At 45.5% G+C, this 26,519-nt stretch overlaps 1 protein-coding gene across 1 annotated transcript in view; it reads left to right on the forward strand.

The window, feature by feature from the left end:
• bop1 (BOP1 ribosomal biogenesis factor) overlaps positions 1-26,519 on the forward strand; it is a 159,873-nt gene that overhangs the window by 19,637 nt on the left and 113,717 nt on the right. The window contains exons 3-4 of the mRNA XM_052015971.1: positions 10,529-10,741; positions 11,420-11,554. Of these exons, the coding sequence (XP_051871931.1) occupies positions 10,529-10,741; positions 11,420-11,554 (348 nt within the window). The remainder of the gene's footprint in view (positions 1-10,528; positions 10,742-11,419; positions 11,555-26,519) is intronic.

The raw sequence follows: 26,519 nt of genomic DNA on the forward strand, positions 1-26,519 counted from the left end.
GAAGGCTGTGTTGGAATCCAAGACATCATTTAATTTTGGTCAGTGAGATCGGCTCAATGTGTATCCTTGAGATCTCACTGATCAACATGTTTTACTTCCAACCAACATGCCAGCAAAGCTGATAAGTATGGATTGACTTTTTGCTTTCCAAAGGACTTGCATAAACAAACTATTTTGAAGTAAAATTAACATTTTTCTACCCATTTCCTGTCAAGTGTGAGCAACCTCTGATTGCAGTCAATATGCCAGTTATATTTCACCAAGATTGTATTGAGATTCATTTGAAATTCTAAATTGCTATACTTTTCCATACCACCTAGTGTTTCATCAGCCTGGCTGAGTGCCCTCGTGTACTTGTGCCCTTTCACTCCAATTTCCACTGTTGTGTGTATAATTATTACTTTTATATAAAATAAAAACAGAAAATCCTGGCCAAAGTCAGTAGGTCAGGCAGTATCAGTGGAAAGAGAAGCCATCTTGGTGAAGGGTCCCAGACCTGGAACATCAGCTATTTCTCTTTCCTCACCTGCTGCCTGAACTGCTGAGGTTATCCAGCATTTTCTGATTTTTATTCCAGATTTCCAGCGTCTGTATTTTTAAAATTATTTTTATATGGTACTCATTGATCACATAGAAACTGAGCAATTTGGGGAATTTTTGAAGAGTGCTAATGTAATAAACTGGGTCGGAATATTTCCCTCCTCTCCTCCCTTGCTGGTTACTGCAAGCTAATACAAAAAGAAACACAGAAAAGAAATTTCACTGGACTTTCATCGGTTTGCTTCCCATCAATCACTTTTCATTTCATTTTTCAGTGTATTGCATGTTTCTTAGGCCCATGAGAACATGGGTCCCAAAGATGTATAAAATACTATCTTTTTAAAATTAAATTTATGGCCTATGTTTATAGCAATATATTCCTTCTCCTGAAATACTGTCAGAACTATTGTGTGCAGGTAAGCTGCAATTTAATTTCAACAGTAAGTTCGAATGGTAGTTCTTCACTGGCAGTGGTTTTCCTTTTAAAAGCTACATCAAATTGTCTGAAAACTTGGAAGTTCAAGTTGCCATGTTTCTATGCAGTGTGTATTTTGCTCATATTTTCTTACAATATAGGAGGTGGCCATTGGGCCCACTGAGTCTATGCTCGTAGAACGTTCCTATCAGTCCCATCGGCCAGCATAGATCAGCCGCGATCATATTAAATGGTGGAACAGGCTTGAAGAGCCTGATTGCCTACTCCTGCTCCTATTTTCTTGTGTTCTTTTATTCCCTCACTTATTTCTCTGGTTCACCATAACCTATTATCTCTTGTGCACTGATCAACACTAGGCCTTCTGACCAGGTTGCAAATGTGATCACTGAACCATAAGTTGTCATTTGTCAGCCACTCTGTTATCCCAATTTTAAGTTCCCACTCCTGCCTGCTGCAAAATCACACAGTGCCATGGATTAATTTTTTTTATATTCAAAATAAACTTTATTCATAATAAAAGACAAACTATATACAATTACAAAACAGTGCAAACCTTTACATTCTTGTACAGATCATTCATCAGTGTTACCTTTTTACATATATAAAAAAAACAGCACCGATGCCACATGTGTGGCTCCCTGGAAGCTATCCGGTCCTGTATTTACAATATTTATGGGCTTTCTTGCCTGTCCCCGCCCCTCCCTCTCCAGTGGCAGAAGAACCCTAAACTGTAGTCCTTCCCCACCGGGCCTTTGCGTTGGCTGCACCCAGCTTCAGTACGTCCCTCAGCACGTACTCCTGCAGCCTGGAATGTGCCAGCCGGCAGCATTCCCCTACGGACATCTCACAGTGCTGGAAGACCAACAAGTTTGGGGCAGACCAAAGATCGTCTTTCACCGAGTTGATGACCTTCCAGCAGCAGTTGATGTCCGTCTCTGTGTGTGTCCCCAGGAACAGCCCATAGATCAGAGAAACCTCTGTTACGCCGTTGCTGGGGATGAACCGTGACAAGGACCCTTGCATCTTTCGCCACACCCTCCTTGCAAACCTACAGCCCGCAAAGAGGTGGGCGACCGTCTCGTCCCCAGTGCAGTCCTCCCGGGGGCAGCGTGCGCTGGGAGTGAGGTTCCAACCATACAGGAAGGATCTGACTGGGAGGGCCCCTCTCACCGCCAGCCAAGCGAGGTCTTGGTGATTGTTGGTGAGTTCTAGCGTTGAGACGTTCTGCCAGATGGTCTGGACAGTCTGCTCAGGGAACCACCCCACAGTATTCATTGAGTCCTTCTCCTGCAGTGCCTGCAGGATGTTCCGTGCTGACCACTGCCTGATGGACTTATGGTCAAAGGTATTGGTCTGGAAGAACTTTTCCACGAAGGACAGGTAGAAAACGCATTTATTAGCAGTATACTGCTAGGGAGAATTCTCCTGACTGTCATGCAGAGTCTTTATCGGAGGTCTCCACAGTACAGAGAGGCAGACAGTAATTTATACAGTCCTTGTCACACACTTAAACAATGCGACTACACTGATTTCATTTGGGGAGCCTCACGCTCATTGTTTAGGACAAACCTCACACTTATTGTTTAATATAATTGGCTTACAATCAAGTTCCAGACACAGTAATCACCACCTGGTCTTGAGTCGGGCTTGCGTGCGTGGTATTTTTCCATTAGTTATATGTACGGTCACAATTTCTTAACCCTTTACTTCCTCAAATCTTGAATTCTTGCCATCAGATTCACTGAATGCCACCCCATTGCTATTTGTAAGATAAGATATCTTTATTAGTCACATGTACTTCGAAACACACAGTGAAATACATTTTTTTGCGTTGTGTTCTGGGGGCAGCCCGCAAGTGTCACCACGCTTCTGGTGCCAACACAGCATGCCCACAACTTCCAAACCCGAATGTCTTTGGAATGTGGGAGGAAACCGGAGCACCTGGAGGAAACCCATGCAGAGGCTGGGAGAACGTACAAACTCCTTATAGACAGTAGCTGGATTTGAACCCAGGTCGCTGGCACTGTAAAGTGTTACGCTAAACATTACACTACCTTGTAGCTATATTTGCTATATCCTGAAAGGTTATACCTTTGTAGATGTGTGCTTGAGCTAATGAGTAAATTGAATCTCCTTTTTCTCTCAAGTTTTGTTCTTTTAAGTCCATAGCTCCCTGAAAGTGACAACACAAGTGCATAGGATGGTAAAAAAAGGCATTCGGCATACTTGCTTTCATCTGTTGGGGCATTGAGTATAAAAGTTGGAAAGTCATGTTGCAGCTGTATTAAACTTTGGTTAGGTCACATATGGAGTATTGTGTGCATTTTTGGTCACTGCATTACAGGTAGGAGGTGAAGGCTTGGGAGTGGGTGCAGAAGAGGTTCACCTGGATGTTGTCTGGATTGGAGTGTATTAGCTATAATGAGAGGTTGGACAAACTTGGATTGTTTTTGCTGGAATGTTGATGGCTAAGGGGTGAACTGTAGAAGTATATACGATTATGAGAGGCATAGATAGTGTTTTTCCCAGGATGGAAATATCAAATACTAGAGGACATAGGTTTAAGATGAGAGGGAGAAGGTTTAAATGTAGTGTGTGAGGCAAGTTTATTTTAAACAGAGAGTGATCGGCACCTGGAATGCCACGCCAGGAGAGGTGGTAGGGGAAGATATAACAGCAACGTTTAAGAGGCATTTAGATAGAAACATGAACAGGCAGAGAAGGAGGGATATAGATCATGTGCAGGCAGATGGGATTAGTTAGATTGGCATCCTGGTGGGCACAGTTGTGGGCTGAAGGGCCTCTTCCTAAGCCGTTTCATTCTACGATGCTTCACTCATTCAAATAAATTGAATGTGGCAGCGAAATTGGGGGAGGGGGGATCTTCCCTCATGCGAAGTGAGGTTTTGTAGGAGGGTTGGAGCTCAAATACTGGAAACCAACTTAACTTTGTGTTTGTTTGTCACAACCATTGGCTAAGGTCGAGATCACCAGGTATAATCAGCTGTCTCTGAACAGGTTTCTTTCTCCTCTGGTTCCAATGTGTTTGATACCCACAGGTTGCTTTTGATTAAAATGGATGATTTATTATACAATACAGAAGCCCGGCTGAAAAACCCTGCCTATGCCAACACTTTGGGAAAAGGTCTCCAGTTAGTACCATTGCTCCTGCTCCATCTTCATGGGCATGCTGATGTCTCCCTGACAAGTATTTATCCAATTTCCTTCTGAGAGTTGCTATTGAATCCAAGTCAAAGGACTTGCATTCCAGATTGCAACAACTTGTTCACAAATGTTGTTTGCATTCTCTTGAAGTGCTAAGGGCAATTTAATTGTCACCCCCTCTCAGTTCTGGTCTGCTCATCTTGTTTTTCTAGGATGCTTTCTATTTATAAAGCACCTGAAGTCATTTCGTTAGAGTTGTGAGAGCTAAGTAAATGCAATCTGCACCTTCTCCTAAGATGCATGGAAGTGTCGGTGGGAAACAGAATAAGTGGCAAAGGGAATTGGCAGGTGGAAATGCAAAACTGGGCTGCTTCACCCACTTGCCACTCTTGTGAGTTGTAAAGTTGTTCATTTTCTAGGTGTGCTCAAATAGATCACCAGGCTTCAAAACCTGGGCCTCTGTATCTCCCTCTGCAACTGGATTCTTGATTTCCTTATTGGAAGACCACAGTCAGTACAGATCGGTAGTAACATCTCCTCCTTGCTGACAATCAACACAGGTGTATCTCAAGGATGTGTGCTTAGCCCACTGTTCTGCTCTCTCTATCTTTATGACTGCATGGCTAAGCACAGCTCAAACACCATCTATAAATTCGCTGACGACACCACTGTTGTTAGTAGAATCTCAGATAGTGATGACGAGGTGTACAGGAGTGAGATAGATCAGCTGGTTCAGTGGTGTCGTAACAACAATCTTGTACTCAACATCAGCAAAACCAAGGAATTGATTGTGGACTTAAGGAAGGAAAAGGCAGGAGAACACACACCAGTCCTCATTGAGGGATGAGCAGCTTCAAGTTCCTGGGTGACAACATCTCAGAGGATCTATCCTGGGCCCAACACATTGATGCAATAATGAAGGCGGCACACTAGCAGCTCTACTTCATTAGGAGTTGAGGAGGTTTGGTATGTCACCAAAGACTTGTGCAAATTTCTATAGATATACAGTTGAGAGCATTCTGACTGGTTGCATCACAGCCCGGTATGCAAGAGGCTGCTGCAGAGTATTGTAGACTCAGCCAGCTTCATCACGAGCACAACCCCTCCCACTATTGAGGACATCTTCAAGAGGTGGCGCCTCAAGAAGGCGGCATCCATCACTAAGGACCCTCACCATCCAGGACATGACCTCTTCTCATTACTACCATCGGGGAGGGGGTATAGGAGCCTAAGGACTTTCACTCAATGATTCGGGAACAGTTTCTTCCCCTGCGCCATCAGATTTCTGAATGGTCCGTGAACACTACCTTGTTAATCCTTTTTTGTTACACTATTTATTTATTTTTGTGATTTATAATATTTTTTATGTCTTTGTACTGTACTGCTGCTGCAAAACAACACGCCATTTAAGTTGGTGATAATTGACCTGATTCTGATAAATTGGTAAGGAAGATTCTGTAGTCCGTGGAACATGCTTGTCTCTCTGACCAGATGTGGTTTCTCTTTAAGGACCTTGGGTTAGGTGATAAAGAATACTTCTGTTGAAAGCAAGAACTGGCTAGTTCTATTGTTGGATATGAATTGATTCTGTTTTGTGCTAGGTCTTTCTGTATGTGTGTCTATGAGAGGTGCAAAATATCTTGGAGAAAAGCCTGTGAGGTGCATTTGATTGCAGTCAAATGGTCCCCAACAGGAAAGGAGACAGAATGTGAGAAGTGTTTGCTTCCTCCAGTTTTACTGTTTCAGGGTGTTGGGTTACCCTGTTTGTGCCAGGAGAGCTGATGTGGTAGGAATTGTACCTCTGCTCCTCATGCACTGAAGGACTTTCTGCCAAATGTGAAATTAAGAGAGTACTTCAGGATAAAGCTCTACAGTAGCGTAAGAATGCATATTTGTGCGTTGAACGGATGTTGTGATGTCTGCCTTGGCTCAGTGGGTTGCATTCCTGCCTCCTGAGTTAAAGGTTTTTGGGTTCAAGTCCCACTCCAGAAACTTGAGCACACAAATCTAGGCTAACACTTCAGTGCAGTGAGCTTCCTTCATCTTTGTTCCTTTTGAAATCTGCCAGATGCTTCCAAGTATCTCCCCCTTTGTTAGATCTGTGGTAATTTTCCCTTGTATTCAACATGAATATTTTGGTCCCCATGGTTGTACTTACTTTTTTAGTAGAATGTAAATTTTCTATCTTCACAACCAGTCTTTTCAATAAACCTTTCCCTATTGCTGTACAGCCTTGTGATAACAAGGGAGATTAACTGGAAGGATAAGTTAACATGTGCTGTGATCCAATCATGGTTTTCTACTGTGACTCTTTGCCCTCTGTAACTTGGATCTTCCAGTCTTGTATACTGCGGTCACAATTCCCAGAGGGTCTCTCCTCTTCCAACCGATCTTTCTGATCTGTTTCCTTACTTTTCAGCCGGATCTGGCAACACCTCCAGCCCACTCACATACTTTCGAAGATGTTTTAGGAATTTCATTCCCATTTCTCCATTTACTGTTTCTCTGCCCAATCCATCTGAATCTCCAGGATATTGTTATACCCGTTCATTCTTTTAATTTCTCTGTGGATTTCCTCTTCCATTCACCTTACCACAATTTCCCAAAGCATGTTTTGCCTGACATCTAATGTTTTGTTCAAAATTAAAAATCTGATCTTGAGCCATTGTGTCTATCCCCTCTCTACACCTCCCTCTTAGCAATGTTGTTGCTTTGCCTGTTTCTGTATAGTTTCTGTCTAGACTACTCTGATGCATTTATTTCACTGAGCAGAGTTGGCATGGATTTATGAAAGGGAAGTCATGTTTGACAGTTCTTTGGAGATGTGACTAGTGGAATAGATAACGGGGAACCAGAAGATGTGGCATGCCTACATTCCCAAAAGGCTTTTGATAAGGTTTCACACAGGAGATCGGTCAACCAGTTCAGAGCACATGGAATTGAGGGCAGTATACATGGATAGAGGATTGGTTAACAGAGAGCAAAGAGTGGGAATAAGTGGGTCCTTGTTAGTGGGCTCCAGCTATTCACAATCTAAAACGTGAATTTGACCGAAGGGCCAAATGTCATCTTTCCAAGTTTGCTGATGTTACAAATCTGTGTGAGACTGTGAAGAGGGAATAGGTTGTAAACAGGCTTTAAGGGGATGTAGATGAGCTGAGTGAGTGGGCGAGCATATGGCAGACGGAATATGATGTGGAATAATGAAATCATCCACTTCACTGCACAAAACAGAAAAGCAGATTATCTTTTAAATGATGACAGATTGGGAAATGTTGATGTTCAAAGGGACCTGGAGTTCTTGTACACAAGTCACTGAAAGTTAACGAAGGTGCAGGAAGCAATTAAGAAGGCAAATAGTACATTGGGCCTTATTATGAGAGGATTTGAGTGCAGGAGTAAAGATGTCAGTGCAATTATTTGGCACCTTGGAGTATTATGTACAGGTCTGGTCTCCTTACTGAAGAAAGGATATACTTGCCAAAGAAGTAGTAGGATAAAAGAATAGACACAAGGGACTGCAGATGTTGGGTTCTGGAGCAAAAAACAAGCTGCTGGGGTAACTCAGCGGCAGGCAGCATCTGTGGAGGCAAAGGGATGCAGGGTCTTGACCTGAAACGTCAACTATCACTGTAGTGTGGCGGTTAGCGTAACGCTTTACAGCGCCAGCGACCCGGGTTCAAATCCAGCCACTGTCTGTAAGGGGTTTGTACGTTCTCCCTGTGTCTGTGTGGGTTTCCTCCGGGTGCTCCGGTTTCCTCCCATATTCCAAAGACGTACAGGTTAGGAAGTTGTGGGCATGCTATATTGGCGCCGGAAGCGTGGTGACACTGGCAGGCTGCCCCCAGAACACTATGCAAAAAGATGCATTTCACTGTGTGTTTCGATGTACATGTGACTAATAAAGGTATCTTATTTTATCTTATCTTATCCCTTTGCCTTCTGACTGGTGCTGACTGACTTTGAGTTACTCTGGCAGCTTGTTTGTGTGCAGTAAAGAATCACCAGATTGTTTCCCAGGACTGTAGGTTTGTTGTACAAGGAGACATTGGGTAAACTGGGCCTGTATTCTTAGGAGTTGAGAAGAATAAGATTATGTTGTTAAAACAGACAAATAGTCTTGGCAGCCTTGACAATGCAGGAAGGATGTTTCCTTTAGCTGAGGAGTTTCGAGCCAGGGATCACCATCTCAGAACTAGGGAAGGGTTTAAGGATTCAGATGAGGAGGAATTCTCTACTCGAGGGTTGTGGATGACACTCGTGTATCATAGAATCATAGAACAGTACGGCACAATATAGGCCCTTCGGCCCACAATGTTGTGCCGACCTTTAATCCTCGCCTAAGACTATCTAACCCCTTCCTCCCACATATCCCCCTATTTTAAATTCCTCCATATGCTTATAGAACCATAGAACCATAGAACAATACAGCACAATACAGGCCCTTCGGCCCACCATGTTGTGCTGACCTTCAAACCACTCCTAAGACTATCTAACCCTTCCTCCCACATATCCCTCTATCTTAAATTCCTCCATATGCTTATCTAACAATCTCTTGAATTTGACCAATGTACCTGCCTCCACCACCACCCTAGGCAGCGCATTCCATATCCCAACCACTCTGGTTAAAAAACCTCCCTCTGATATCTCCCTTGAACTTCCCACCCATTGCTTTAAAGCCATGCCCTCTTGTATTGAGCATTGGTGCCCTGGGAAAAAGGCGCTGGCTGTCTATCTATTCCTCTTAATATTTTGTATACCTCTATCATGTCTCCTCTCCAAAGAATAAAGCCCTAGCTCCCTTAGTCTCTCCTCATAATGCATACTCTCTAAACCAGGCAGCATCCTGGTAAATCTCCTCTGCACCCTTTCCAATGCTTCCACATCCTTCCTATAATGAGGTGACCAGAACTGGACACAGTACTCTAAATGTGGTCTAACCAGAGTTTTGTAAAGCTGCATCATTACCTTGCGGCTCTTAAACTCGATCCCACGACTTATGAATGCTAACATCCCATAAGCTTTCTTAACTACCCTATCCACCTGTGAGGTAGTTTAGTCAAAACAGAGATTGACAGATTTCTGGATACCAAGTCAATAAAGGGACATGGAGATATCTTGGTGCCATTTTCCTTCACCGTAAGATCAGCCATGATCTTGATGAATGGTATATGGGGCTTGAAAGATCAGATGGCCAAATACTGCTCCTAATTCTTATGTTCTTGTTCTTTAGTTTGCGCCCATGTTTTTGCTTCTACAACAATGTCTGCACGTTGTAACTTCCCTGTTTAATTCTCTTCCTTATCCTCGGCGTCCATCCCATTCACCCCCTCCTCATTCTTTGAGACCTTTATGCATCAGAGGACCAAGTTCCATACCTGTCATCACTGTGTGTTTAAAGGAACTGCTCAAAACAAGGTGGCTGAATTGGTGCAGACTCACTGACTGTGAATGCGTGGTCTGTGCTGGTCACTTTCCTATGGTGCAGATTAATGCAGGGTCAGATCTGCTTTCTGTCTTGGATGCTGCATGCTTGGAGAGGGTAGTGCAATGGTGGTCTGAAACATCTTTGATTGGAGATTTAACAGGTGGTGATCCTGCTCCAATTAAGGCACCCATTAAAGGTCACTGTTAAGGAGCATAGATTGCAAAAGAATATTGGATTGATTTGTGCCGTAAGGTTTATTGAGTGGCAGTTAATGATTGTTGGGTGGTAGAGAAAGGAGATTGAGTGCTGTTGTAGGAGCCGTGCTGAGAGGAGACATGCTGTTGTGTTGCACCTGCGAATGACCAGTCGGTTAGTTTAGCATTTGTTACCCCAGCTGGTTTCTCTAAATTTGTAGCAGGATGGATTATGATGGTCTCAACAGCAACACACAAAGGGGCTGGAGGAACTCAGCGGGTCAGGCAACATCTATGGAGGGAAACGGACCATTGGCGCTTCAGATTGAGATTCTTCAGCCCGCAATGTCGACTGTCCATTTACCTCCATAGATGCTGCCTGACTCGTTGAGTTCCTCAGCTCCTTCATGTGTTGCTCCAGATTTCCAGCATCCGTAGTCTCTTGTGTCTCCAGATTCCTGCTGGACATTATAAAAACAAATACTTCAAGGAAGCTGCTAAATTTCTGAAGATTTCTGGGTATTTATTTTCTCCTGGGAGTAGGAAATGCTCTCCCATTAGTGTTGAGCATCAATTAATTTGTAATTGATCTATCAACGTCTTTTTTTACACAGTTTGAAACCTTGGGCCTGCAGGTATGATCTGTCTCATTGAGCTAACATCTGTATAATGGCTAAGATGTCACATCTACTTATTTCTAGCCTTGCCACAAGTGATCTGCGAGTTTAATTTGAGTTTTTTTGTGTGCGTGATCTTACTTTGCAGCTTCCCATCTTTGAAAGCCAAGCACTTGATGAGGATGCAGGTGACCTGACAGACAGTGAGGAGAGCCTTTTCTCTGGTTTGGAGGATTCAGGGAGTGACAGCAGTGACGAGGGAGATGATGATGACCATGAGGCGGGAGAGAGTGATGAAGACAATGACAGTGGGGTTGAAGAGAAGGCTGCGAAGGACAAGCGAGGCAAGCAGGATATCAAGGTGAGTCCCAGAGCTACTGTATGTAGCCTGGATACAGGCCCAACTTGACCAAACTGAGCCAGTCCCCTTTGCCTGCGTTTGGCCCTTTAAACCCTTCCTAACCATGTACCTGTCCAAATTTTTTAAGCATCCGTGACTGTATATTATTTCTCCTAAGAAATGTGAGTCCTGAACTTACAGACAGGATCCGTTGGCTCTTTGGTAATGATCAGGCATCACTTATAACGGAGCTTTTGGAAGTTAACTGAGGAAGGGATTTGTGTTAATTTTATATGAACCACACTCCATGTTTTTTAAGTTTATCGCGTGGAAGTTGGTTTCCTTTGAATCCGTTTAAGCCATTCAGATCCTTTCCAGCACTTAAACATAACATCAGCTTCAGCTGTCATACCCATACTTGTGAAAGTAAACTTGACCTTAAGCTTGATTATGATATTGGGGTAATTTTATGCTATTGCTATTTGTGTGCCAGATCAAACTATAAACTTGGGATCCATCCTAAGGAAAGTTGCTTTCCTCAGTCTGATCTAAGTCAGCCCTCCCTCTAGTTCAGAGGGTGATAGCTGACAGTACTGACATATCAGCAAATTAGATGGTTGCTAGAAATAGCCTTTGATCCCACAAGCACATTAATTACAGCCTCCTTTTACTTTTCTTGTGTTTGTGGCTCTTTCCTAGATCAGTAAAGTTGCCAGGAAAGAGGAAGGTGAAAGCTGTGGAAAGTTGGCAGAGTCGGACTGCATGTTGCGGACAGAGCACCCGGGGTTGACCCCTCCAGTGAATGAGTACGAAGAGGACACCTCGGATGAAGAGGTACAAAGAGATGGGTTTTCTCACGTACTTTTAACCCTTTTGTCTCTAATTGTGGGTGCAGATGTTTGGGCTGCGGTCGCTTACTTTAGCTCTGGGATGATCTATTGGACAAAGCTTCAGAGTCTCACACAAACAGCAGAAAGCTTCCAGTGTTAAAACTGGCTGGAAAATTCCCAAGCTGCCAAGTTTCTCCTGCATTAAGGTGTAGCTTATATTATTTCCCTGTACCTTGTCCAAGTAGTCAGATAAGATAAGATATCTTTATTAGTCACATGTACATCGAAACACACAGTGAAATGCACCTTTTGCGTCGAGTGTTGGGGGGCAGCCCGCAAGTGTTGCCACGCTTCCGGCGCCAGCAACTTCCTAACCCATATGTCTTTGGAATGTGGGAGGAAACTGGAGCACCTGGAGGAAACCCACGCAGACACGGGGAGAACGTACAAACTCCTTACAGGCAGTGGCCGGATTTGAACCCGGGTCACTGGCGCTGTAAAGCATTACGCTAACGGCTACACTACTGTGCCTCTCCTCTACACTACCGTGCCTTAATGCCTGGATCTTGGGTCATGTGTTTCTGGTTGTGGCTGTGGCTCAGGCTCTGAGCACCCTTATCTGAGTCAGGAGGTTCTGGGTTCAGCACAAGATCCAGACGGGCAATTCAGGGCAGTGGGGAAACATTGACTAAAATGTGAAATCAGAATGACACCTCACCTCTCGTGTAGACTTAACGGATCTCATGGCACCAGCCATTTATGAGCAAAAGCATTTTCTGGTTCCTTGACCAATACTTGCGGCTGAACCTGCATCAATTGCCTGATCAGATTATCTGCTCATTGTCACATTCTTGTCTGTGGGAGCTTACTGTGCACAAGTTGGCTGCCATGTTTCTGACATTACAGCAGTGACTTCACTTCAAATGTACTTAAAGTCCAGCTGTGCAGACATTGTAAAGCATTAAAATACTCAAACCAGTAATAATACAAGTATTACAAGAATCTGTTTGTGCTGGTGTTGGCTGAGGGAGGAATGTTGGCCGTGAGGAAAGAACGAACTTCTGGAAATGGTGCCATGGAATCCCTCACGTCCACCAGAACAGTAAGATGGTTTGATACCTTGTTAGACCGTGTTTCTGATGTGGCAGCACTCCTTTGTGCTAGCGCAGGTCATGTGAAGTCCCAGAGTCAGGCTGAATCTTCTGACAAGGAGGCAAGGGTGCCACAGAGCTACCATACTGACACTAGAATCTCTCCATTTCTAGTTGAAGGTTTATTGACAGCAAATCCTGTATGCTGCCATAAATGACACTAATTTGAGGTTTATACATTTATTTTGGGAAAAAGAATGTAGTGGCTTGTTGTCTGCTTCTGCAGTTGATCATTTTTCTCTCTCTTTCCCCCCCAAATCATGGAGCACTTGATATTTCTCTCATTGGGTGACTGTTCTGTGGAGCTTTGGTGACTGTCAGGTGGCTGCTCCACTGTGGAAATGTTACGTAGTTCTGCTGTACTCCAATAGCCCTGTGCATGTCACAACTGGGGTGACAACTCCAGCTGTATCGATGTGTCCCGTATCCCCAAAATACTCCTTAAAGTTGAAGTTCTCCTTTGCTGATTGTAACTCCACTTAAACCCAAGATTAAATGCAGCCCATGCTTACTGGCTTGGCTGCTCACTAAGCTTTCAGCAGAGACCTTTGGAGTACCTGACACTGGTTTCTCTGCCCTTTGCTGCTTTGGGGCTTCTTTGGTTCCTGGCTGAGTATCGGCATCAGTGTTGTGGCAGACTCCAAGTGGTGGCTGCCCACACCCGCTGTGTCTCTTCATTCCTGAGTGCTGAGGTGTTTGTTCCTGACATCTGGTTTCACTGCAGACTTGCTGGGAGATTGTGTGCTTGTCATGTTTCGGGTACGGTTCCTGTGGGGATTGATGTCAGCAGTTTAACACTGCTGGATTAGGTGTTCCTTTTGTACTGATTCTCCGTGGGACTACTGCTGCGGGTCTGTCCCCTGCCGGTGTTGAGGATGTCTGCAGATTTTGGATCTGTTTAGTCTGGTTTCCCATTGGTAAATTCCTGCCCCCACCCCCTCTTCCCCAACCCCCCCCCCCCCGTCCTCCAACCTTCTCCGTTCTCTGTTATAGTTTGAACAGACTCTCTGATTCCTGTCAGGAAGTTAACTGCTGCTGTCTAAAGATCCACAGTTTTAAAAGCTCTAGGGTATCATTCTTGGTCCCAGCAGTGAGATCGGCCGTTGTGTTAGATAAACGCTGTCATTGTCAAGGCCCTTGTATAAATTTCTTTCTCCCTTGTGTACAGTTTGATGGTTATACTGTCTCTAAATTTGACTGTCTTATTGTTGCTAAAATGAATTCCAGTGCACTGTGATTGTACAGCAAAGCAGAATTGTGTAGGTTAATACCATAGGATAAGGCCACTTGATCCATCCAGTCTGTACTATCTTTGCTACAACACAGAACAGTACAGCACTTCGGCCCATGCTGTTGTGCCAAACTAACTAAGCTAGTAATTAAACACCTAACTAAACAAATCCACCATGTCCATATCCCTCCATTCTCTGCACATTCATGTGCCGATCTAAGAGCCTCTTGAAAGCCTCTATTGTATTTGCCTCCATCACCAGCACATTCCAGGCACCCATTTCTGTGTAATCAAAATGAACTTGCCTTGCACATCTCCTTTGAATTTGCTCCCTCTCACCTTAACTGCATGCCCCCGGTATTCAAAATTTCAAACCTGGGGATAAAGATACCGGCTGTCGACTCTATCTATGCCTCTCATAATTTTATAAACCTCTATCAGATCTCCAAACAACGCAAAACTCCCGTTGCCCTATACCAGTTTTGTAAGGTTGTATATCAAGCTTTTGAACAATGTTTTGAATTGCCCACAACAACTTCAGACCTTCCAGGCCCACAATGTAAAACCAGTTCTGTGATGCCTGTGGTATTGGACAGGACCGTGGTCACAGGCTTAGGGTCGTACATCACAGAAACCGGCCCTAGAGGCCAAGAGGACCTCTAAGAGGCCCTTTCAAGAGGACCTGCCTTGGGGGTAAAGCTTCCCACTATTTAACTTTATAAGCTCATAATCTTGTACATCAGGTCCCCCACTTAGCCGCCTCTACTCCAAGGAAAAACGCCCAATTTATCCAGATGAAAAACACTACGATGCTGGAGGAGCTCAGCAGGCCAGGCAGCATCTGTGGAGAAAAGCAGGCGGTCAACGTTTCGGGGCAGGACCCCAATTTATCCAGTTTCTTCACATAACTGAAATGTTCCATCCTGGGCAACATCCTGGTGAATCTGCTCTCCACCCTCTCTGGTGCAATCACATCCTTGGACCAACACCCCACAGCCACTGTAAATTGAATATTATTCCTGCTTGGGAAGTAAGCAGAGCCAGTGAAGCTGGAATTTAGAGCTCATCTCCAGCTGCCCTCAGAAAGCACTGGGTTCAAGTCTCACCAAGGCGAGTTAAGAAACTGAGCTCAATGAATCAGACAATCTGTGAATTTACATTCAGGAGAATCAAGTCATTGGAACAGTGGTGGGTGTCAGGAACTTGTCAGAAAGTGGTGGAGGCAGGTACAGGTGACCCATAACGCTGCAGATGGAGATCTGGGAGTTGGGCTTTTTATTTTGAATTGTACAGCATGGAAACAGGCCCTTCAGCCCAACTAGTTGACCAAGATTCCCATCTAAGCTGGTCCTATTTGCCCTTGTTAGGCCCATGTCCCTCTAAACCTTTACTATCCATGTGCCTTTAAATGTTGTCATTGCACCTGCCTCAACCATTTCCTCTGGTAACTCATTCCCTCTGGGTTGAAAAAGTTGTCTCACTGCTCACCTTAAACCTATGCTCTCTAGTTCTTGATTCCCCCACCCTGGGAAAAGCCTTGTTCTTTGAATGCCTTGGATGTGATGCACTGAATGGCCTTTTGCTCCACGGTAAATGTCCTTGAATATAGGGTGGAGTCCTTGTATTTAATTTTAAGCAGAAAAATAATGGAACGGGGAAATTGTTAGTGTCAGGATGTGTGCTTTTGGCCCTTCTTCCCCCTATCTGAGTTCTGTTCTCCCTTCCTGTTTCAGTCACATCTTGGTGAAAACAGTACCGACAGCCTCCTGGACCCGTTTTATACTGTTCTTTCATACAACAGCCTTTCAGAGGGAAAGATGTTCTGCCAGATTTCTTGCTGTTATCTTCATAATTGTTGGGCTGCTGTCCCCTGGTGTTTGAACCCTGTCAGCAAAATCTAGACTTGAAGGGGAAGTTTGGCCACTTGACTACAGCTGCTGATACTGTTGATCAAGCTGTGTGCACTGCCTGGTCAGCTTGAGTGATCAATGCTGCTCCATCTATCTGGATTGTTTATTTAAATGGAACAGGCCATGCGTCTGGGAAGAGGGAGAGAAGTCGGGAGGAATTACTTCATGCCGCAAGTACGAGGGATTGACATGAACCCTGGCCAGATTCTGTCAGTATTGCAGACTTTGTTTAAATAAATAACAAATTGACAAGGAACAAAGTGGCATGTTATTAAGCTAAATAACATCAGAATTTTTATTTTACGAGGTTATAATCGCAAAGGATCATTTCCTCCTTTAAACGTGCAACTTCAACTGAGTGCTTGTTCATCTTCCAGCTCTGTTCTGTTTGTATATGGAAACATTATGGGAAGATCAGACTTGAGGTTGTGTGCGCTGACAACCCTTTCAGTCAGAAACCTTTCAGATGAGCAGTGAGAATTTCTCCTTTAAGTGAGTCCAGCTGGCCTTGTCCATCAGGGGATTGGTGTGCAGGATCTTGTCTGTCCAACCTCTCTATAAAGCCCCTTATCCCAGAGGAGGCAACTGGCGGTTACTTTTCCTTTTTGAAAGCTTTGCCTGTGTGGTGTTTGCTGTACTGGATAGCCATCTGTTCCTTTTGAGGCTAGAACAGTTCCTCCTAAAGTTACATTTGTTGGTTTCTTTGACTGCCCAACAGCTCCCTGGATCCCTCATTGTTTTCAGCACAGGCAACTTGTCCACTTCTATTGTTTCCCCACAGGACTGACTCTCACTTTGAGTCATTTTATCAGAACTGGGGGGGGGGGGGGGGGGGGGGGGGGTGCGGTGTGTGTGTGGGGGTATGGTGATTCTATGGAGAGAACAGACCACTGGATGAACCAGTGTTTTGTGGAGCCACTGATCAGAGGAACGGGAGGAAACCGAAAGCTCCTGCAGAAAGCTGTCGTTGGCTGGAGGTGCCAAATGGCTTTGTGGAAAAATGTGATTCTCTTGACTACTTGTAGGGTGGTTTTTGTGAGCAGTTTTTGGCTTCGGTATGAGAGGTGGGGTGGAGGGTTCCTTTCTGAGACTGTAGCTTCCTTTACCCAAAACTCTTGCCGAAGTGATAAAAACACTTGCATTTCCGTAGTATGTCCCAAAGAACGCTTCAGAAGTAACACAGTTCTGAAGTCTGGTCACTGATGTAGTGACCAACGTGCACAGCAAGATCCCACATTAGCAATGACAAGAGTGAGATCCGGGAGGTTGGCTGATTTCTTTTTGAATCATAACGGCATGGAAACAGGCCCTTCGGCCCAACTGGTCCATGCCGACCAAGGTTCTCATCCAAGCTAGTAGATGGAGTGAGGTTGATTGAGGGATGAGTATTGATGAGGACTGGGGAGACCTCCCGTGTCCTTCAGTGCAATCATGGTGTGGGACTTTTCCCATCTGTGGTTGGTTTAAAGTCAGCTTAAAGGTCTCGACTCAAAGATCGAGGTTGATATTCAAGTGCTTGCTCGGGGGCATCATTGTTGCTGCACTGCTCAATTCCCCGGAGTGGGACTAGCGTGCAGGTGTTTCTCCAAGCCTTGTTGACGGGAGAGGCTGCAGTTTTTTTTTAATGTAAAATGGCTGTCCCATGGACCATGCCCTGCCCACTTCTGAACCTACTCTTTCTTCCACTCCCGCCCCCCCCACCCCTCCCACCAGTCCCTCTGTGGAAATAATCCTGGAAATTTTCGAAACTACATTGAAGCCGGTGCCTCTTTAAAGGTCCTGACGGAAGGAAGGCTTCGCTGCCGAATGATCATTCCATCTGTCTGAAGTCAGTGAGTGACGAGGCATTGTGGAATAGAGTGCTGGCAGCCGTCCCTCTCGTACTTCCTGTCAATCCCTGCTGCCGGTAGCCTGCAGTCTCCGAGCTGATGGAAGTTCAGTCGCACAGTAGCTGCAGGGCTCTCCTGGAATAGCCATCAACCTTCAACAGCTTTCACTGAAAGCAGCTGCCTGCTTCGTTGGGGTGGGGGGTGGGGGGTTGCCTGTTGACTGCAGTTCACGTGCTTGGGTAGCTGCTAACCTTGGGCCCAGCACCAACATTGTGGGCATCAGCAGATCAAATGATCATGTGTGCACTGCATCTGCAAAGGACACTGTCCTCATTGAGTGTGAAGCCTGTGTTTCGAACCCATCTGTTTAATCCACCTTACAGAAAGTCTCAGCCATTGCCAGAAACCAGGAGCTTCTGCCCTTTCACCTCCTTCCTTAGCAAGGTCCAGGGCCTGAAACATTCCTAAACAGTGATTTCTTTGTGTTTGTAATTTACCATACTGCATGCATTACTTGTGGCTGTTTGTATTGGAGAGACTGAATGCAGCTTAGTTAGGTAACTGCAATGTACTGTATTCGCCATTTTGCCCTTTTTTGTGCTTGGCCAACTTTTACTTGTTGATCCCAGGTAGATGTACCAACCTGTGATGCTTTGGTGTGGTGACTTGAAGTCTTCCCCTCCCTCAGGTGCTCAGGCTGTGCACCCCGAAAGGTGCACTGATGCTGCAGCATCCATCGTGACCACTGGAGGGGGCTGCTGTAACATGAGTTGCGCCTCCCTCCAGTCGCAGTATGTGACTGTTGCAGTCACCGTGGACCAGGATGGCTCGGATGCCTCAGCAGAGGACTTGTGGCAGATGTAGCCCCCACCTGTGTTGTTAATTCCTCCCTCAAACCAAGAATATCGTTCAGGCAATGTCTCCTAGCTGGGGTTAGCAATAGGCCATTTATCCCCTTGATTCATAAAGATCCCAACCGATCAGTGCGCTAACTACATTTACCTAGCTTTTCCCCCTATCCCAAAATACTATGAGCTTCAGATTTGTGATTAGAATTGACCTACTGCTTTACTCCTATTGAAACTCTGGTCCAAAATAACCCTGCTGTTGAGTCCTGGCTCAGCAGCTGCTGATACCTGTCCTTCACTGTCTGTTCAGCACATATTGCAGGGTTGCCATCTAGAGCTGGCGTGTCAGCTCTTTCCTTTCTTTGCGTGCTCTCTCCCTCTTTTTTTTTGCTTTCTGTTTTACGTTCTCCTCCTTTCTTTAAGTAAATGTCCGGCCACCCTCCTGCAGTAAGGCCCTCGCAATGCCTTGCCCAAGTGGGGAGTCACTTGGAAGGAGCCTGTATAACCCAGAGGGAATTGTTCTCCTTTGCCTATGCGTCCCGACTCCTGCCTTTCCAAGGGTGAGGATTTTTGGTTGTTGTCGTTGGTTGGAGTGTCAGTCATGGCTCTCAGTTCCACTCTCATCTGAGAGGATCTCAGGACAACTGTGCAGCCTGAAGGGTGGCTGTGCCGTCCGAGTGGCCAACCTTTGGTGAGATGTTAAACGGAAGCCCCATTTCCCCATCAAGAAGAGGTGATGGATTCTGTGGAACTATATTTTTGAAGAGCCGGTGAGTTCTTGTTGGTTTGTTGGGCAGTATGTCTTTCAATCAGTATCACTCAAATGGCTGATCTTGTCATAACTATACTGCGGTTTGTAAAACTCAACAATATGTAAATTGGCTCTTGACTACCTCAAAGAATAGTGACTACCTCAAAGAATATTTCATTGGTAGGTCCTGAGCTGGTGAAAAGTGCTGTATAAGTGCATGGTCTTCTTTCTTTCTGGTGCTCGCTGTTAGTCTGCAGTAGATGCATCTGTTCTAATCAGCAAGATGTTTCCGGCTTGGAAATGCTGCAGGTGTGAGGATGCTCGAAGTATGGGTGGAAGTGAACATGAATAAATTTGCTCCCTAAGGTCCCAGTTTAAACAATACAACAGTTTTAAAGTTGTAAAACTTCCCTTCGGCCCATCAAGTCCATGCCGACCATTAAGTATTCACCTCTACTAATCCCATTTACCAGCACTCAGCCTATTGCCTTCTATCCCTTGGCGGTTCAAGCACTCATTTAGGTGGTACTTGAATGTTGTGAGAGCCACTGCCTCCACCATCTGCTCAGACGGTGTGTTCTAGATTCCAGCCACCCTCTGGGTGAAAAAAGGCTCTGCCTCAGATCCCCTCTAAGCCTCTTACCCCTTGCCTTAAACCCATTCTTAACCCCTTGCCTTAAACCTGTACTGTGGGGAAAAGTCTCTTCCGTCAGATTAGTGACACTGATACATAGAAGTGAAGACCCATGTAAGATAAGATGAGATTTCTTTATTAGTCATATGCACATTGAAACTCACAGTGAAATGCATCTTTTGCGTAGAGTGTTCTGAGGCAGCCCGCAAGTGTCGCCACGCTTCCGGCGCCAACATAACATGCCCACAACTTCCTAACCCGTACGTCTTTGGAATGTGGGAGGAAACTGGAAACAATGCATCTCCATTATCTTGTTGCAGGGTCTGATACTGTATTTAGAAGCATTCTGAATGTCACACTTCTATTTATTCTGACTCTGAACAGCATGGCCAGATCTGCTGGGAAATGTTTTCAAGTGCTGTCCTGTTCCCTGATCCTTGCCACCAAAATTACTTTTCTTTCATCTTATTGTAATAACAAGTGGGCTGTATTTCACTCACTAATGCATTCGAGGAAGTCTTCAGGTCAGAAAGATCTTGGTTGCAGTTTGTCCCACGAGTATCTCCTCAGTTTAAATGTTCCCAAATCGCTCCTTGCTTAGTCCCTTCCTGCTTCTGTCATCTGGGAGTACCTTGACCAGAAGGACTGCAACAGTTCAGGAAGATGTTGTCAAGGGCAATTCAGGATGGTCAACAAAAATGTTAATCTTGTTAGTGATGCTCAAATCCTGAAAGAAAATTGACTACAGCCATATGGACCTATTTTCATTACTCTACCATTGGCAGGTGTGCATTCACCTGCTAAGACCTGAAGTTCTGGAATTCTCTCCCCAAACATCATTCTCCTCCTTCCCCCCACTTTTTTAAAAACTTCCCCATTTGTGTAAATGTTCCTCTCCCCCCCCCCCCCCCCATTTTAACATGATTAAATATTAGTGTGAAGTGACTGATGGAAGTCATCGATGGAATTCCACAGAAGGGTTAGTCCCTCTTTATTTTTGCAGCTACAATATTTTTCTTGGAATTTCCTTGGGATACCAAGGGAGCCAAGGTTTGAGTTTCCCTTTAAGAAGTGTTCCTGACTCTGGAAGAAGTGTTGGCCCTGGGCTGTGCCTGCGACCAGGAAATGTTTGCGTGAGAGGCTTTCCCTTTTGTTTCCCCTTCACTGGAAGAGTCGAGTGATCTTTTCCTAACTGAGATCAATGTTGACAGAGATGAAGAGATGGTTTGTTTTGGCAACCTCCCATTGCACGCTCCTGATGTAACGACCGGCCGTAGCAGTGGAAGAGGGAGGCGGGGGTGTGGGTGGAAGGGTAGGGGGGTGGTGGGAGGAAGCTGCACACAGGTGCGAGCCCAGGCAGTTACTGACTGACAGCCAAGCCACCTGTTGCTCACTGCTGTGTGTTTGTGTGTGTGTGTGTGTTTTCTTAAATGCTTCCTTTCATCCGGCTTTCCAGTGCTTCCATCGGGCCACGTGTGTCCCATCAGCTTCCCTGATTGAAACCAACTGGAGCAGAGTGGCTGGGATCTGTTCTCGAGGGGGGCCTCAGGGAGTGGGGAAAGGGGGAGGGGGGGGCTGCAGCTAGACTTGGGGAATGCCACAGGAAAGGAGAGCAGGAGATTGCAGTGGAAATAACATAACGGCTGTCACTGGAGAGTGCGTGTCTCGGCTGAGTTAAGTGCCAAAATGATTCCGATTACACTGCTGTTTAAGCAGTGTCTGATCCCCAATTAGCTTGTCTAATAGCTGCTCAGGAATCTCCGTGCATTCTTGTTTTGACTGTATGGCAGAATTTTTTTCCCCCCCCTCCCCCCTCTGAGTCCCAGATTGATGGTCTAGTCTGCTGCAGTTGTGTTTAAGCGTGGCACTCTGTCTGGGTACGATGGCACAATGGGTAACGTGCACACTCGCCACACCCGAGCAGGACACAGAGCGCTCTTCCTTACCTTCTCTCTCTCCCTGGGTGTAAGCGCCACCTCCCAATGACTCGTAGGGTTAGGGACCAACCTGGAAATGGAATCCTACATCTTTTTTGCAGGGTAGGTATTTAACAGTATTTAGATTAATGCTGTGATCACCCCTCCTCCCCCCCCCCCCCCCCCCCCCCCCCCCCCGCTTTGAGAGTGTGTGGAGATGGATCCTGTCTTCTGCACCCTGCTTCAGCAGTTAACACAAAGGGTATGCATTAAATAGTGCTTGCCTTGACCTGTGACATCCCAGAGCTCCTTAGAGAGCCAGTATTTTTAAGTACCTTTCAGTCAAGTAAAGCACAGCACGACCCCACAAACAGAAATTAAAGAATGCCCAGATGCATTGCAGTGAGGTTAATTGAGTGATAATTTTTTCCAAGATGGGAGTTGTGCAGCCCGACAGGTCGACAACGGCCATCAAACACTCTTTTTACGTTAATCCTACTTCTGGTTTCCATGTTCCCATCATCTTCCCCCACCTCTGGATTTTACCACTCGCCTACACACGAGGGGCAATTTACAAAGGCCATTTAACCAATCAGCACGTCTTTGGGATGTGGGAAGAAACTGGAGCAGCCAGGGGAAACCTGTGTGGTCACAGGGAGAATGTGTAAACTCCACACAAACAGTGCCAGAGGTCACAATTGAACCTGGGTCACTCAAGCTGTGAGGCAGTGACTCTGTGTAGGCCTGTATCATCAGCCCACATCTATCTACCCTGAGGGCAATGGGTTGCAGTGGAGCTTGTATCTATAATGTCTAGAATAGTCCAATTTAATGTAATAGAGTGGCTGGATTTATTTAATTGATTAAAATTCTTCACCTGCTGAAATAAGATTTGAACTTGTCTCCAGATTGGTGCAAGTTCTCAGGATGCTAGTCCAGTGAGCACCAGAGTAGGTACCCAATACTGACCTGTATCATATTCCACTTTCCCACTTCCATATCTTTCAGTGTTCTGTTTTGACATTTTCAGCAGCCACCCCTCTCTCCTGTCCCCAAAAAACAGCCTTTTTAGGATGGAGGGGGATCTCTCCCTATTGTCCTGGCCAATATTTATTTCTCATTTAAATTACCAGAAACATTGCTGTTAATGGCAGCTTAATGTTGGCTGCCTTGTTTCCTGCACGAGAGCGGTGATCACACTTGTAAACACAGCCCATCAGGTGTACACTGGCCATCAAAGGCCCATTTCTTCTGAGATGGATCTCCCATATGCTAAAAGATGAACTCTTGGACCCCCCCTGCCAATCTACCTCATAGTGGCCATTGCACTTTATTTGTCTACCGACACTGCACTTTCTCTTTAACTGCAACACTATATTCTGCATTCTGTTTTCTTTTACTACCTTGATATACTTATGCATGGCATGATCTGTCTGGATGGCACGCAAAATAAAAGCTTTTCACGGTATCTCAGAACATATGACAATAATAAAACAATTCCAATACCAAGGGGCTTTATAATCTGTAGGTGTTTTGGGTTGTAGATATGGTAGGTCTATCTATAATCGGATTTGTGCATTCGTTGCTGTCGATGAATTCCTCCTGAGTGTGAATCTGAACTCTGGCCCTTCATGAATCCCAGACCTCAGCAGCCAGTGGCTCTCCTGGGGCCAAGGTAAAGTTCAGTGGACGGTATAATTGCATGAAACACTTGCAGGTCTAGAGCGCAGCCTTCAGTAATTGAAGTATAATAAAAGGGAAACTGGGCAAGTAGCCTAAAACAACTGGAGGTAGCCGCTACTGGAGTTCTCTTCTCTCTGGCAGTGAGAATTGAAGCCTTGCCCCTCTTTCCCCTTAAGTATGCAGTGTCATATCAAAGGCATAACGCGAGGAATGGACAGATGCTGGGGATTAGTTACTGGGCAGGAAGGAGTTAAAATGTGTCTCTGTGCAAGTGGAGTGAATAGTAGGGGGGGAAAAAGTCACTGGCTTATGAAACAACAAACAAAATGTCGGAGGAACCCGGCAGGTCAGACAGTGTATGTGGAGGGAAATGGATAGTTGACGTTTCTGGTCTCTGGATGATGGTCTCTTTTGGGTCGAGACCCTTCTGGGTGAAGGGTCTTGACCCAATACATTGACTGTCCCATTTCCCTCCACGGGTGCTACCTGACCCGCTGAGTTCCTGCAGCATGTTGCTTGTTGCTCCGGATTCCAGCATCTGCAGTCTCTTGTCTCCTCTGGCTTATTGAGGCAGAGGACATGATTGTGGTAAAGGAGGATGCACCCACGACACCGTTTGCCTGGACAATTTTGTTGTTTCTCCACTACAGGATTTGTAAGAAACGTTCCACAACATGGTGCTTAAATAAATTGCTCTTAATTGGAACCATGCTTCAGAATGGATTGTATGTTTATATAGTGCCTATCACCTCCTCTGATACCCCAAAGAGCTGCACAATCAATGAAGTGCTTTTTGGATTGCAGCAGTCAATTTGGGCACAGCAAGCTCCCACAAACAGCAATGAGGTAAATGACTAGGCAGTGTTCTGTGTTTAGACTGTTTTGTTGATGCATGGATGTTGTCCAGGACATGGGGAGAGCTCCATTAATCCTCTTAAGTTTCACTGCTTAAGATGGTACTTGCAGCAATGGAAAATGCCCACTCTCCATTGCGTGGGTTACATGCTCAAGCTAAAAATGGGTCAGTCATACAGCACAGGAACAGGCCCCCCGGCCCAACTTGTCCACGCCGACCAAGTTGTCTACATAAGTTAGTCCCATTTTCCCCATGTTTAGCACCTATCCCTCTAAAACTTACCTATCCATGTACCTGTCCAAATGCCTTTTTGAACATTGTAATTGTACCTGCCTCTACCACTTCCACTGTTAGCTTGTTCCATGTACCCACCACCCTCTGGGAAAAAGTTGCCCCTTCGATCATCTGTGAAAAGAGATACCGAATTAATGTTTCACCTCAAACACCTTTCATCCATACTGATAATAGATCTTTACCCTGAAACATTAATTCATTTTCTCTTTCTGCACATGCTGCCTGACCTGCCAAGTCTTCACAGCACTTCTTGTTTTTATTTCAGATTTCCAGCACATACGTTTTTTTTTCAGTAATGTGCTCAAGCCCTTATCCTGTGCAGCCTCTGATACAATCTTCCTAATGGGGCGGAGGCCACAGCACCTGAAGGGCCGCTCTGCTTGTGTCCTATCCTGCCATGTGTTGGGTGACTTTTATGCCTGTGGTTCCTGTGTATCGGACTCATAAATTCCATCCTCCTGCTGTGGAAGCAGGCACAGGAAAAGAGAGAAATATCCTGTAGAACCAGCGCTTCTATTAAGTAGACCTGTTTAAATGGTTCTCCAACATACTGCTGGCACTAATCTGCACTCTAATGAAATTCACCTGCTGCCTATTATTAACAATGCCAGTGAGGGTGGCATTGGAGAGGCCAGGGGTGGGGTGGGGATAGTGAAGGCAGGCAGGATCAGCAATGGGGTGTTGGACAGATGTTACCTGGGTTGTGGATGGCTCAGTGAGCTTCAGTAGGATGACGTGACTCTGTAGTTTTGGACAACCTGATGTGGCACTCGAGTTGCTTCAGGCAGCATTCAGGATTTGCAAGAGACTTTCTTTAAAACCTTCCTCCATCAGAAAGACGCATGTTGGGATGTTTTCTGATAATGATGTTGTTAGACTCCATTTATAATGAAGCAGCTGATGCCAGCTTGGACCGTTGTGTGGGCTGAAGGTTAGAGCTCCCTGTCAACTGTCGATGTCCCAACTGGGCCAGCCACTGGTGCTGTGGCTGTGATCCGGGTGTTTGTCCTTGCAATCTGTGGATTCTTGGTGTAGGGTGTGCTCAAGGGGAAGGTGGGATCAGGACTGGTTATGCTGTTTTCAAAAGCTGGACACACCAGGAGTGGGGAGACAAAGGAGCAGGGTGGGGTTAAGGAGCAGAGGTTATCATTCAACTGACCATCAGGAAGGAATAGAACCTTGTGTAGGTTTACTTTGGTTTTTGACAGCCCAGCATTGTCTGGTTCTGCTCCTGTGTGTCAGAAGTCACTGTCCTGCTCAGTCAGAGTTCCTCGGGGTAAAGATTCTCTGACTGATGGGGGAGATGGAGAAACGTTGTCCCAGATTAATGTTGTCCTAGCTTTTTCTGTTGCTTCCCCCCCCCCCCCCCCCCCACCCCCTACCATTTTTCTTGAGGTGGTTTGTACTCAATATCTTTCTTTCCCACCTCCACCCCCCACTCCTGATATCACTCCTATAACAGTGCTGGAGGCTCTCCCGGCCCCAGAGCTTGTGTTATGCGACCGTATGTTTTGTGTGAGCAGTGCCAAGTTGTTTGCTACTGTAATGTTCTTTTCAAGCTGATTCTCATTCAGGATGGAGAGACGTTTAATGACTTACAGTTACTGCTACACCACTTGACCAGTTGGCCCCAGGTGCAGGCTGACATAAGACGTTTAACTGCCTCAAAGGAAGGCCGTTGACAGTTGTTTTTCTAGGGAAAAGTAAACCTCCATAAATCAGTTATGGGGCTGTGTGGTTCGGCAGTGGCTTTTCCCCACTGTACACCGCAGAGACCAGTGTATTGTACCCTGAGTGCTGCTGTTTATCTCGCAATTGGAAGCCTACCTGCTGTGCAATACAGAGCACTGTGCTGCCACCAGGAGC

Source organism: Pristis pectinata, chromosome 5 (assembly GCF_009764475.1).
Source record: "Pristis pectinata isolate sPriPec2 chromosome 5, sPriPec2.1.pri, whole genome shotgun sequence".
Taxonomy (NCBI): domain Eukaryota; kingdom Metazoa; phylum Chordata; class Chondrichthyes; order Rhinopristiformes; family Pristidae; genus Pristis; species Pristis pectinata.